The 13,949-nt window shown below is 37.5% G+C and overlaps 1 protein-coding gene across 3 annotated transcripts in view; it reads right to left on the minus strand.

The window, feature by feature from the left end:
* The window catches only part of LOC121966387 (uncharacterized), a 64,550-nt gene that overhangs the window by 48,393 nt on the left and 2,208 nt on the right, over positions 1 to 13,949 (minus strand). For 2 of the 3 annotated variants that reach the window (XM_088074746.1, XM_088074747.1), the window contains exon 4: positions 12,560 to 12,651. In XM_088074746.1, coding sequence (XP_087930872.1) covers positions 12,560 to 12,650 — 91 coding nt within the window. In that variant the 5' untranslated portion in view covers position 12,651. Of the gene's footprint in view, positions 1 to 12,559; positions 12,652 to 12,800; positions 12,843 to 13,949 lie in introns of those variants that run through there. The other variant, XM_088074748.1, reaches the window with a different exon arrangement.

The following is a 13,949-nucleotide window of genomic DNA, read 5'->3' on the forward strand; positions in this document are numbered from 1 at the left end:
GAGATGATTTTCTCTGTTTGGTATTGAAAAACTTGACTGGTGGAATGCCGTGAAATGAGATGTTTGACAACTTAAAAATGGGTGTTTGGGTGTCCATATACTTTTGGCCATGTGATTATTCATTCATGTCCTCACTGTAACCAGCAGATGGCAGCAGCACAGAGGCTGCAGGGGTCACATCTACTTGAAAAAACTTGCACCTAAAACTTGAAAAAAAAATAATGCTTTGGGGAGCCAAATGCGTTTTCCTAATATTAACTCTTCAATCTGTTTTACAAAAGGCGCCTTCTGACCTGTGCTCATTGCAAAAGGGAGTTGTGAACTATGAGCTGAAGTTAAACATGTTTTCTAACAGCTAGAAACACAAGTTGTAGACGCTTAGTGAAAAAAACAGCGTAAAATTATCAAAAAAAACCTGATGAGCCTTAATCCAGTTCTGACTGCACAGGTGATGCATTTTTATGTTGGACCATAGCACAAAAATTAAAGTTTTACTAAAGCAAACACATAAAGCCTGCCAAAAACAAATCCCCCTTTTGTTTTTGTGTTCATGCTCTGTCTATGCAGTCCTATATGTGCCAACAGTTTTCTCTCCTTCTGAAGTGTACTGCAAAACACACACACACACACACACACACACACACACACACACACACACACACACACACACACACACACACACACACACACACACACACACACACACAGTGGATATAAGACATCTTCAGAGCAGCTCAAATGCCAAAAACATAAAAATGAAATGCTGCCACCTGTTGTTTAAAGCCCAGAGCACCAAAGAGTCTCTGCATCAAATCTGCAACAATACTTGTTTAATTTACTTTAAATCTCACAAGTTTACAAACCTGGAAATGCATCATGACAGTAAATCTCGGGCAGTCCTCACTGATCTCTATCTGTGTCTCTCAGGTTATCAAATAACTCGAATTCTTCAAAGCAAAGAAGCAAAAAGTTCCCCGCGGGGCATCTTGGCAGATGCTTGGCAGAAATCAACACCCATGACACTCCTCCCTCCTCCGCTCGATCCTCACACCCTGCGGTATGTTGAAGTGGGTTTTTGGCACGGACAAAAGCAGGACATTTTCAGACTCGAGGGTGTGAGACAGTCCCCTTATCGCGTCTCAATGCACGATTCATTAAGCTACACGGGAGCTCGGAGACAAAACAGTCGACTCCTTGTGTGGAGGATCTCAATCTGAATGAGGACGTTTGTTGTGAGGAATAATGGGAGGTATACGAGTGGTGGCTTCTTCTGAATGAGAGAAAATAAAACCAGACAGTCTACTGATGACTGACAGACGAAATCTCACAGCAATTATGGAGCTTTTAAAGTCATTAAAAGGTCAAAGTTGGCAAAAACTTAACTGGATCCTCGATGTTTTTCTGTCTATCTCACCTGTCAGAGGTGCATTTTTGCAGCATGAGGAGCTGTGTGCAAAGGTCTCGAGGCCGCTGCAGGTGAGTCTAAATTCCTGCAGCTCAAATACTGTACTCGAGGGCAAGTACTGTTCATAACCTCGCTGATCCCCACAAAATGTCACAATCACAGACTCATCCGGAGCAGCTTTATGAGAAAGTCGACCGCTCAACTTTTATCTAAAACATGACGTCAACACAGAAAATTAAAGACGCTTCAGACTGAATTGTGACCTCCAGCATTCCTCCATAATTCTGACACTCGGCCTCATGTGAAAAGAATGACGTGCTTCATTTCACACGTCACTCCCTCCAGCGAATCGCTGGTCCGGCTGCTAAATATTGTGCAGCAGAGTGTGTGGATGCAAAAAAAAAAGACAAGTTCGAGTGCCATGTGTTTTCACTAAGGATGTCAGACTACCTGCAAACAACTCCCACATTTAACCCGACAGCTTGTCTTGCTTCTTTTATTCTGAAAAATGTATAATGTTTTATTGTTGCAGTGTTTTTAAACAGAAACAAGAGGCAGCGACACACAGGAAACCGTCCACTGAAATCACAGTTATTTATCTGTGGCCCATAAAGACACTTTAAGTGGTCTGAGAGAAAACTAGACTTCTACACATCCCTTTTTTAAGAAAATCTATCCCCTCACAGGAGACTTTAGCCTTTTCTTTCACATTCATATTCACTGTTCGACGAATGCAGATGTGCGTCGCTTCAGGTGTTGAAAGTCTGATTCAATGGCTGTTTTAGAAATAACTGACTATCCTGCAAAGCAACCCAAAAAAGGAAAATTTATCAAAAAATTATCTAAAAAAGACAGTAACGAAATAAAAAAAAGTGTCAGCAAAGCATTTCAGAGTTTGGCCTTCTAACCGGAGCAAAAGTCTCATTCTCAGTTCATGTTTCGGCCTCGACTCCCTGCTGGATCAGCAAACTTCCTGTTGCTGCTGTCACAGGAGTCCAGCCACCAGCCCGCTGTGACCCCCAGTGCTGAGGAGGTTTCCTGGCCAAATTCGAGGGGCTACGGCCGCCATCTCCTGACCTGCCGCCTGCTCTCCTCCCGGGGAAGCAGCGCCCCAAAACAGGCGTTTTATCACACATAACTAATAATGCCCTGCCTCTCTTTAAAGAGTAACGCTCTCATCACCTTCCCTTTCATCCCTGACGTGACCTGAAACAGGAACGCAGCGGCAACAAACAAGCTCCTGCACAAGTGGAAGTCAGTCGTTAATCTCTGCACGGCCGACAGCAGCGTGGTGAGTGAGGAGCAGCCTGAGCGAGCGTCACTTCTTGGCTGATTAATATCAGCGTGAATCAGTCTTTAAGAGGTTCGTGGCCTCTGTTTTGGCAGCTGGCCGAAGCGGCTCTGAATGATACGGGCACTGTGTGGTGGGAATGATTAAAAGGCTGATGTGATGTGCAAAACATGGAAAAGATGACAATGGATGAGTCAGCGGTGGTCGGGCTGAGGGCAGGTCAGCGTGAAGAGCCGCACGCACACAGAAAGGTCTCACTGCAAAAATATTCACAGCCAGAAAATTTTTTCCTGAGAAATGAGTTAGGCGGTAAATAGAGACGGAGATTATTGTGAAGAGAAAGCTTCTGTTTGTGAGGGCTGGGTGCAGCCAGAGCTATCATGGCGTGTGCATTCAAGTGCAACGAGGACACTTAAGGCCTTTTATATAAAACTAGCTTCAGGCTGAAGTTTAAATTCATGTTTAGAGTCTGTGTTTTATCCTGCACAAACCTGCGTTCAATTTTTTTTAATGATTGAAAACAATCAAGAGTAAAAAAACTTCACCTTTAGTTTGTTTCTTGCATTTCAGGTAATTAACTAATTGTATCCTTTACTTTATGTTGACTGTGTGGAGGGCTGTCGTTGAGGAACATTTTTAATTTATTTATATATTTAAATTGATTTTAATGTATTTATTTTTATATTAATCTACTTATTTCTTAAACATTTATTTAATTTTCACATTTTTTATTTTGTCTTGTGCATATTTGTACATTTATACAGCCAAGAATTGTTTAACTTTCTTAAAAATCTAATAAAGTGCAAAAAAGTAAACTAAATCAAAGAAATGTTACTCTTACTCAAGTTTTAAACAGTAAAAATTATGAATTCATCATATTCTCAGACTGTTTTTTATTCCTTCTTGACTAAAAAAGTTGTCTTTGTCTTTGCACAGGGAGGAATTTGATTTATTTTTTTGCAAAAGCAGCAACTTGTTTAAATATAAGGCACTACATTAAATATGAAGCCATCTGACTGGCAACTAAAGAAGTATTTCACAGCTGGAAATGTGGTATTTTTATTAAACCAGGATGTCCCTGCAGTAGAAAGACACAAATACTTGAAATTGTTGATACATTACCAGAGAAAGACAGAATAAAAAGGACATTTGCTTTTGCTCAAGAGGTAACTACCTCGATGCTGAATGTGTTTCTGAAAACATTTAAGGTGATAAATATGCAACCCTGGAACAGAATCTTGGTTATATTTGATTGGCGCTGCTACGTTATTTAGTTTAATATAAATTTGGTCAGAGAGAGACAGAGAGAGAGTGGTGCAGGTCTTTTTCTCGATCTACTTCTTTACTCTGTACTCGGCATATGAAAATGCAGATTTGAGCTGAGAGATGAGCAGGGAGATTCGGGCGACGGTTTCATAAAGGGAAGTTTACCAAAGTCACTGACACGCACTACCACACTGTTATGATGCAAAGCCGGCTGAAAATCGGCAAAATGATCCCTTTAAGAACAACAGAGTGCTGCCCAGACTCGCCTGATCATTGTGTCATCACCAAAGGAGTTATTACAATCAGGGAAAACAATAATTCTGCATTTTGTTTCCGGGATTTCAGCTGATGTCATTGTACAAAAAGGCTGAAATTAAATGTCTTGCTTAAGGGCACCTCAGCTGCTGGCAACCAAACTTGTGTTCTTTGGGATACAAGCGGCACAAATCCAAAGCGCCACACAGAGGCATTTAGAAACCAGGCTTAAATTAACCCTTCATCTTACACCAGTGATACCAAAACTACGGCCTAAAGGCCAAAGCTGGCACCCAAATCCCCAAATCTGACCCTGACAGGTGCCTAAGCATTTTCTAATTCACAATAAAAATAAAGTGATTCACACTGGGGATTGAGTTTGTACTTTTAGTACACATAAGGTGCCAGAGTGCATAAAGCAGCATCAAAACAGAGCTTGCTTATCACACACGACAAAAATGCCACTGGAGGATCCCCTGCATCATCCAACACTTGTCTTAGCTAGGCCCCTTTAAGTCTTAAAATCCTAAAAATATCCTAAAATCCTAGAAATGTCCTAATATTACACAAGCATCCTAAAATCCAACAGTGTCTGCAAATAACAGAGAAATGTCCTGAAATACTAAACGTCCTCAAATATGACAAACGTCCTGAAATCCTACAAACATCCTAAAATCCTAAGAATGTCCTCAAATCAAAGAAATGTCCTGAAGTCCAACAAATGTCCTAAAATCTGAAAAACATCTTAAAATCCTCCAAACTTCCTCACATCAAAGAAATGTCCTAAAATCTGAAAAATGTCCTAAAATTCGCAAAGTCCAAGATATATCTAAAATCCTAGAAATGTCCTAAAATTCTCGAAATGTCCAATTATCAAAGAAATGTCCTGAAATCTGAAAAATGTCCTAAAATCCTACAAATGTCGCAAAATCCTATAAAACTCCAAAATCCTAGAAACATCCTTAAATCCAACAATGTCTGAAAATCAGATAAATATCCTTTCATCCTAGAAATGTCCTAAAAGCAACTAAATGTCCTACAATCCTAGAAACACGTATGGGGCTGCTGTCCCCTGGCCGCCTGTCATTTTCCAAAAGTGTCCCCCCAGCAGGCCGTGTTGAGTCTCCCTAAACCTTACACGCGATTTGTGGTTAACTTTCTGATTTTATCTTAAAGAGCGAAGCAGCCGGGAGACACAAACCACAGCTTCCATTATCACCAGCATCACCACCTGAGAGCCACCAGCTCTGCAGCTGGGAAAACAACGCCCCCAGTAACACAGAGCGGCGTCACCGTCCACTTTAGACGACAGATTGTATAGAAAGATGGAAGACGGAAAGCAAAACATCCTCTCGCCCCTCAGCACGAGGTCACACACACACCTGAACACTTCCGCCGGCAGCAGGTAGAAAACACCCTCAGCTGCCGTCACGAGGCCTTTAAAGGCGTCTGCGGGGACGTGTCTTTACTCACACACGCTTTTAAAACAGCTTTCATGTTTCAGTTGTTACTGCGTGACCAGTGTGAGATGCACGCCGGATAAAAGATGTAATTGGTGATAAAAACGGGAGTTAACGGCGATGGCGAACGTGGAAAATAAAGTGTGTGTTATGGCTCGACCTGAGGACACAACAACGTATTCTCGGCTGTTTGTTTGTTTACTTCTTTCAGGAGTTACCATATTTAGTCCAATTCTGTAGTACGAGTATTCAGTATTATACGTTTTTACGCTGCTTTTGTACTTTTTCTGAGGGAAATAAAAAAGATATCGATGCACTTGAGTGTCCTGATGTGTTTTTATAATACTGGACAGACTGTAAAATTCACTATACTGATTCTAGATTTTCCAAATTCGGACTCACTGATTTTTTCACTGATTTACAGACGTCTCTCTCACAGTGTAAGTCAATGGCAGAAAGGCTTTTTTAGGGCCTCTGCGTCAGACAACACCAGACAAACAACAGCAGAACTGTTTATGTCATTTAAAGAGGATTTCTGAGCACTCGCTGCATTTCAGGGCTGTGAAAGTCTCATTTCACTCGTTTTTCATCTAATGTGAGCTGAGCAAAACAAACACAAACAAAGAACTGACGACTAAAATAAACACAGGTCTCTCAGGTAATATATATAATAAAGCCTCTTAAAAGCACACATAAATTCACTTGAAGGGCCAAGAGATAAAAAAAAGGTTTTTCATTTTAAACTTTGTAAATAATAAAGATATAACACAGTAAGGAGCAGCTTCGCTGCAGCGTCACAGAGCTATTCAGTTCTCAAACATACACATTTATTCATATTAAAGCTCAAAAGATGTCTCTTACTATTGTGTTGTATTTAGAAGTCCATAAAACAAACCCCAAAAACCTAAATAACTGCCCCTAACTTAAGTGGTACTCTTTGGACATGGTCAATATTTTTTGGATTGCTACTGTATGAACGGACACAAACAGAAAGCAGCAGTTCGGTGGAAAATAAACGTGGAGTCCAAACAAGAGAAAATCATCATGCTCCTGTTTCAGTAACGACAGGGCTGGAAACAAACAAAACGCCTACTTCCTGTCCACTAAAAAGCTCTTTGATGATGTCGCGGTGACAGAAGTGTAAAGTCCAGTTCCCATTCATTTCACCACCACCCAAACTCCGGACCCGCAATTTAAGACCTGTGATCTCAAAGAGCGACGCACGAGAGGCGTCAGCGTCCGTCCATCACACGACGAGAAACACGACACACTTCAACAGCAAAATGCATCAGAATATGTAAACTTTCTAAAAGAAGAGCGATGCGGATTATTCACAATGTTGGATATCTGGATCACACTAACTCATTATTATCATAGTCAAAATTATTCAAATTTACAGATCGGAACCAGAATCCGGTTTTATTGCCAAGTACATTTACATATATGAGGTATTTTAGTTGTTCTGGTGCAAAACAGTTAACATAAAGGAAGAATAAAATAATGAATTTAAATAGTATAAGACATAAGATAAAAATAAAGAGAGATTTTAAAAATATAAAATGAAAAAATAGAATATAAATACACAAAATGTTTGTGCAAAAGGTGCAGTGGAGAGAAGTTTTAGTTACAGTGAAAATATCTACAGTTTAAATAAATATATTAACCTACAGCCAGGAAATACTTAAAAAATGTTCGGTGACTGAGACAGGGGTTGCAAATTTAACGCTAAAAATTTAATTTCAAAAGTCACCATCAGGAAAAGGTTTTGTTTTAATGTCGGCTAAAACAACATTCAACCAAAAATCAGTTTAAAATAATGTATAAAAACATGATTTTCACAAATTACAGGGATGAAAATGGGGTTTGACAATCAACAGCAGTTTACAGGGGGGACTGTTTGTTTATTTAGTTACTTAATATTTATGTTTTCATACTTTATCTTTATCTATTTTTTATTTTTATTGTGTTTTATATTCAAACGTCCTTTAATGTTGATGTTTTCAATATGATTTTATTATTTTAATTATAATTATTAGTCACTTTTACACATTTCCTTTAAAACATTGCTTTTTTAATATGATTTTATTATTCTAATTTTAATTATTAGTCACATTTCCTTGAACATTGCTGTTTTTAATATGATTTAATTATGATTTAATCTTTTGTAAAGTGTTTTGGGGCCGTGCCTCATGGTGGTTTCAAGTCAAAAAGTTCAAGATAAGATAAAAAGCTATAGTAAGATCTAAGTAAAGGAAATTTAAAGCATGTTAAGGTAACATAAATCAAGATACGTCGAGGCAGAAGTCAAAATAAGCAACGATAAGACGAGATAAGGACAGTTTAGATAAGAGTCAGAGGAGATTTTATTGTTTCCCCGGAGAGAAATTAAGCCACGCTCTTTTTCAAATCTTTGTTTTGTTTTTTTTTCTTTAGAAGTGCAACAAGTCTTTAGTTACAGTGCAGAGGTTTGGTGGGTTTGACGTCACTGAAAGTGTCAGATCGTATCTGATGCAGCTGAGCCAGACGTGTTTCCCAAACCCAAAAACTGAGTCTTCATCACGGCTTAAGATTTACACCGTAATTAGCAAAGAAACCACAGTCTGCTTCCATTAATCACATTCAAGGACAGCACATCGACTTAAAGTATTAATCTGCTTTGTTTTTATGGAAATAAACTTCTGTTTAGCTGCCGTCAGCTGAGCTAATGAGACAGATTTAAAGTTGATCCGGCTTGTGAAAACAGATTTTAGTAAAGAAAACCCTCTGCCAAGCAGGAAATGTGGCGTTATTTTTTAGTCTATAAAATGCCTTCACACACTAGAATATTCAAGTTATTACAATTTAAATCAGCAGTTGTTTTTTCTAAATTAAAATATTGTTGCTAGTTGTTTTTGTTGCTGTTTGTTGTTGTGTTTTTTTATTCTGTTTTTTTTTTTTTTTGCCAATTTTCAGGTTTATTTCTTGTTTTTGTTTTTAGGTTTATTTATAAAAAATAAATCTACATTTCTATTTTTTTTTAAATATTTTGTCAGAAATTATTTTCATTGCTGTTTCCCCTCTTTTTTACTGTGACTGTCCCTGTAAATTCACTACTGTTCTGCTGTTTTTTGGTTTGTTTGTTTTTTATATAATAATAATAATAATCTTAAAAAATATATATTTTTTAAGCTAGGAAAAATGTCCAGAAAACTTTATTTCCAATTAACATGATTATATCTTTTAAATTATTTTACATTTTAAGCACTTTTTTCAGGTCAGTTCCTTGTGTTTGCTCTGTTTGTTGTTGTGTTTTTTGTTGGGGTTTTTTTTTTGCCAATTTTCAGGTAGATTTCTTGTTTTTGTTTTATTTATAAAAATTAAAATCTGCATTTCTATCCTTAGTATCTTTTTAATATTTTGTTAGAAATCATTTTCTTTGCTGTTGGATGACTTTATATTATATATATTTTTAAGCACTTTTACCAGTCAGTTCCTCATTTTTGCTCCGTTTGTTATTTTAATTTTCAGGTACATTTCTTTTCTTTCTTTTTTTTTGTTTTTAACAATTTTCTTAATAATTCGGGGCTGATTTCTTATTGAGTTGCTCCTTATTTTTTTACCATGATTTTGAAAGAAATGAAGCCAATTTGCTCAAAGTTTCAAGGGGTTAAACAGCATCCCAAAATTATTGGAATCAGTGAAGTGAAATTCCCACAATGTGTTGAGACAGGCTGAACCAGCTGTGCATCCAGGGAATAAAACAAGAAATAAACAGTTTGACATTTTCCCTCTGCTGTAATTATCCCCTGTATTATATTAACTTTACATCCTGAATATTTACCACGCAGTCCTGTGAACAGCTACTAATTTTGTGCGCGGGTTTTATCCCCATTTGTTGTCTGCTTTGATAAAATATAGCCTCATATATCAGGGACCACCCAGGGGAGACGTGTGCTGCTTGTGTTACAGCATACTTGTGTTACATGTTATGCAAACACGGTAAATCTGAGAGGCGTTATATCTGCTCAACATAGAGAAAGAAAACATTAGACAGTAAATTATCGGTTAATGATGCTCAGTGTTTGACAGGAGTTTTGCAATTCCCTTATTTGGTGGAGTGACTTTGCCACAACCTAATTTATGCTCTACTACTTCAGTTATTCATTTCCTACATTTCCCAGAAATCCTTTCAATCCAGCTGCATTTATACTAAGTGACGACTGCTTGCTCCATTTTCAAAACAATATCAATGCGCAAAACTCCTATTCCTCTGCTGGATATCTCTTTGCAAAATCTCTCAGACTGACACGAAAATCTGATTTATATATGTTGAAGATTGATGCAGAAAAAGTTTCTTCTTCTGCACTGCAAATATGTCAGAAAACATTGTGGAGTTGCATAAAAAAAAGCAAAAAACGCACAAAACTCCAAGTTTACACAATGCACAAGTCTGAATTCCTGTGTAAAGTTTGCTGGAGCGTTTCTGCATAAACTATGTCTCTACATGAATGTGTGGGCATGCCTGAATGTCAGCACAATGTGCTTTGTGTAGTGTGTGTGTGTGTGTGTGTGTGTGTGTGTGTGTGTGTGTGTGGAGGAGGCGTGAAGAAGTAAAATTAGGCGATGAAGGAAGGCGAAGTGTGTGTTACTCTGGGAGGGACTGACGAGCCCTGAAGTAGGGAAAATCTGAACAAACCGCAAATCACCACCTTTTACACACACCGCAGCACACACACACTCTACACACTGTGCTGTTCTGCACTACTACACACTGAAAAGCACCTCCACAGGTAAAATCCCTCACCTGCACGGACAAATCAGCGACCGATCACTGACGAGGGAGCCCGAAAGTTGAACAAATGACTACAAAGAGACACAAAATGACTACAGAGTGGCACGAAAAGACCCGAAAAATTGATGCAAAAGAACAACAAAGACACAATTAACAACCACAAGGAAATGACAAATGCCCACAAAGAGATGCAAAGTGATTAGACAAAGATGTAAAATTACCTCAGAGACCTAAAACAACTGCAAGGAGACGTATACAACAAGAAAAAAGGTCACACGAGACATATTATGACCAGAGAAAAGATGACTCAGAGATGCCTATAAACCGAAGAGACGCACAAAAACAAACACACGAGGTCGCCAAACAACCACAAATTAATGACCTCAAAGACACAAAGAGGAACCGAACAATCACAAATAGACATATATTGACCACAAAGACACCCACTAGGTCCACAAAGAGATGCCAAATAGATGTAAAATGTCCTCAAACTCATATAAAGTCCACAAAGAGAGACAAAAGTACTACAGAGACACAAGAAAAGAACCGAAAGAGATGCAAAAATATGACAGATGTCGGATAATAAACAACAAAGATGCAAAAAGCTGTCACTGAGAGACACCAAATGTCCACAAAGAGGCAAAATCTCAGCAAAGAGACATAAAATGACCAAGAAAAGACACAGTATGACCACAAAGACAAGTGCTACGACCACAGAGTCAAAATGATGACAAACACATACAAAACAACCACTGTGATGCAAAATGATCACAAAGACGCGCAAAACAACCACAAAGGGGCATAAAATGTCTATGAAAAGACCTAAAATGATGCCAATTATTACAAAGAGACGTACAATGACAACAAAGAGATGCGAAATAACCACAAGGAGATGTATAATGACAAAAAAGAGGTACAAAAGTTGTTAAACGACCAGAAAGAGACTCAAAACGACTACAAAAAGATGCAAAACGATCACAAAGACATGTGCGTCGTGTATTTTTGTCTCTTATTTTGCAGACAGGTGTGGGAGGGTGTGGGGGCCTCCTGATGTCTGTGCCCGGGGGCCCATTGTCTCATAATCTCGTCCATGTGCAAAATGGCACAAAATCAAACAAGCTTAATGTGGAAACCTGAAGCTCTGCCAGCAGACAGCAGCAGGAAAATACAACCACAATACAATAAAAGCAAAGTCAGCAAATTACAAATATAACCACGACGTGATTTGTGCCAGCGAAGAAGAAACAGGTCAGTGCACGATCTGATAAATGCACCGGCTCCGTCCTTCAGCTTTCTGCAAACCAAACAAAAGCTGCAGACGGTGAAGTACAGTCGAGGAGATGCTGAGAGCCGTTCATAATTCTCTATAGACAAGTCCAGACATTCACATCGACCACAAGCTCATTCCAGCCCGAAAAGACGCGCTTTCAGATCATGTGTGGGCACACAGCCTGCTCGCACTCAACAATCCCACACAGCTTATTCAGAATTATTATGGCACAATATTTTAATTTAAATTAAAAGTTTGGGAGTTTTCCAGAGATAAGTTGTGCTGTAGAGCCAATTAAAAAACAACAACAATAACTTACCAAATATACCAAACTTCATTATGTTTGACAGCGTTTTAAAGCAGCTTTTATGTGCATTTTCTTATATTTTAACCCTTTGAAACCTGGATCAACATCACTTTTCTTGTGCTGCATTCAGACGCCTTTTACAATTTATTTAAAACTCTGAACCCAGAGCGCAGTGGTTTGATTTCTTGGAAAACATGAGGGAAAAACAATAAGCAACTTGGCAGAAATGTCTCAGAAATTTCAAGAAATTTGTATATTTAGAAAATTACTTTTAAAAAGTCTACAGAACTATGTTAGTAATGATCATAATTATATATTTAAATAGTAAATAGTCTAATTTTTCATGTAATTTCCTTGTTTTTCCCGTTTTGTTTTTGTTTCTTCTTGTTGTTTTTTCAGGTAATTTTTTTGTAATTTTCCCGGGTTTCAAAGCGTTAAAGTTCTGCAGCAACATTTTCTTTAAAACGTAACGCCGAATTAATGCATACATGCTAAATAAGTATAGAAAAACTAAAAAGTGCAGCATGCGCTTACCTCTGCGCTGAGATTTGCAGTGAGTGACCGCCGACAGCAGCAGGATGCAGGTCTGCAGGGTCCGCACCGACCACCTGTCGCGTGGACGCATCCTGGAAGAGTTAATTTTTGGTTATTTTTTGGAAAAATAAATAAAATCCTTCAGAGCTTCTGAGCGGAGTTCATCTCCAGCGGTCACTTTCAGCAGATTTTGGGGAAAATAAATCACTGAGACTGACAGTTTCACCGACGTCCTGTCTACCTGAGCAGCCTGCGTGCACCTTGACGCTCCGCGGGGTCCAAAATGAGCTCGGTGCCAAAACTGACGGGGACTTCCTGAATGACCGTTTCAAAGTAAAAGCTCCACTGATGAATACTTTCTGCAGCAGTTGACAGTGGTGGGATATAAATAAGAACATAAACTCAAGTATTGTTCCGATTGTGAAGTACTTGTACTTTATTCGAGTATTTCATTTTTGGAAAGTAATTATTTATTTATTAGTTTATTAATTTTGCTTCTTTTTACTAGATCTATTCCACTTTGCTGCATTTTGGAACCAAAATATTAATTTTTACTCCACTAAATTAATTTTACAACTTTTATTTATTTTGCAGATTCAGATTATTAACACAAAAGTAATTAACAAATAAATTATTATGTATGATAAAAAAAATAAATAAATAAATAAACGTCTATTGACCTCTTGGTGAACTTCTCAAGCTAGTGGTATATAAAACTGAACAAATTAAATTAAATTAGATATAAATCAACTAAATTAAATTTAATTTAAATTTTAAAAAATGCTCTGACTTCACCATCTGCATATTTTATTAATAATTTTAATAAAATAATATAATACATTTTATTCATATTCAGTGTGCATAATGAGTACTTTTATTTTGGACGTTTAGTATATTTTCATGCTTGGAGTTTTACTTTTACTTTAGTAAGATTTTGAATGCAGGACTTTTACTTTAAAACAAAGTCGAAGTATTTGTACACTGATATTTTTACTTCTACGAAAGTAAAGGATGCAAATACTTCTTCCACCACTATATTATATTACATTATGTTATATTTTATTCATTATTTTTACTTTATTTTATTTATTTTTACTTTACATTTTTTCCTCACATACACTTTAATAATAAGGACTGACTCTTCATGCTTTAATAGCGCTCTGCAATTTTATTTTGACATTTTATTGTATGTTTTACTAATGTGTTTGTTCATCTACTGTATGTTGTATATTGGTTGTGTTAATTACAGTTTGCAAACCAAATTGCCCCTTTGGCACATGAAAGACTATCTGATTTAACATTACACAATCAGTTCATTTGACCTTCTGGTGATCAATATTACTTAACGATATTAACTTATTACTTAATGAAATTACATGAATATAGTTGA

This window comes from Plectropomus leopardus, chromosome 24 (genome assembly GCF_026936395.1).
Source record: "Plectropomus leopardus strain MGB_pleo_1.0 chromosome 24, ASM2693639v1, whole genome shotgun sequence".
Classification (NCBI taxonomy): Eukaryota; Metazoa; Chordata; class Actinopteri; order Perciformes; family Serranidae; genus Plectropomus; species Plectropomus leopardus.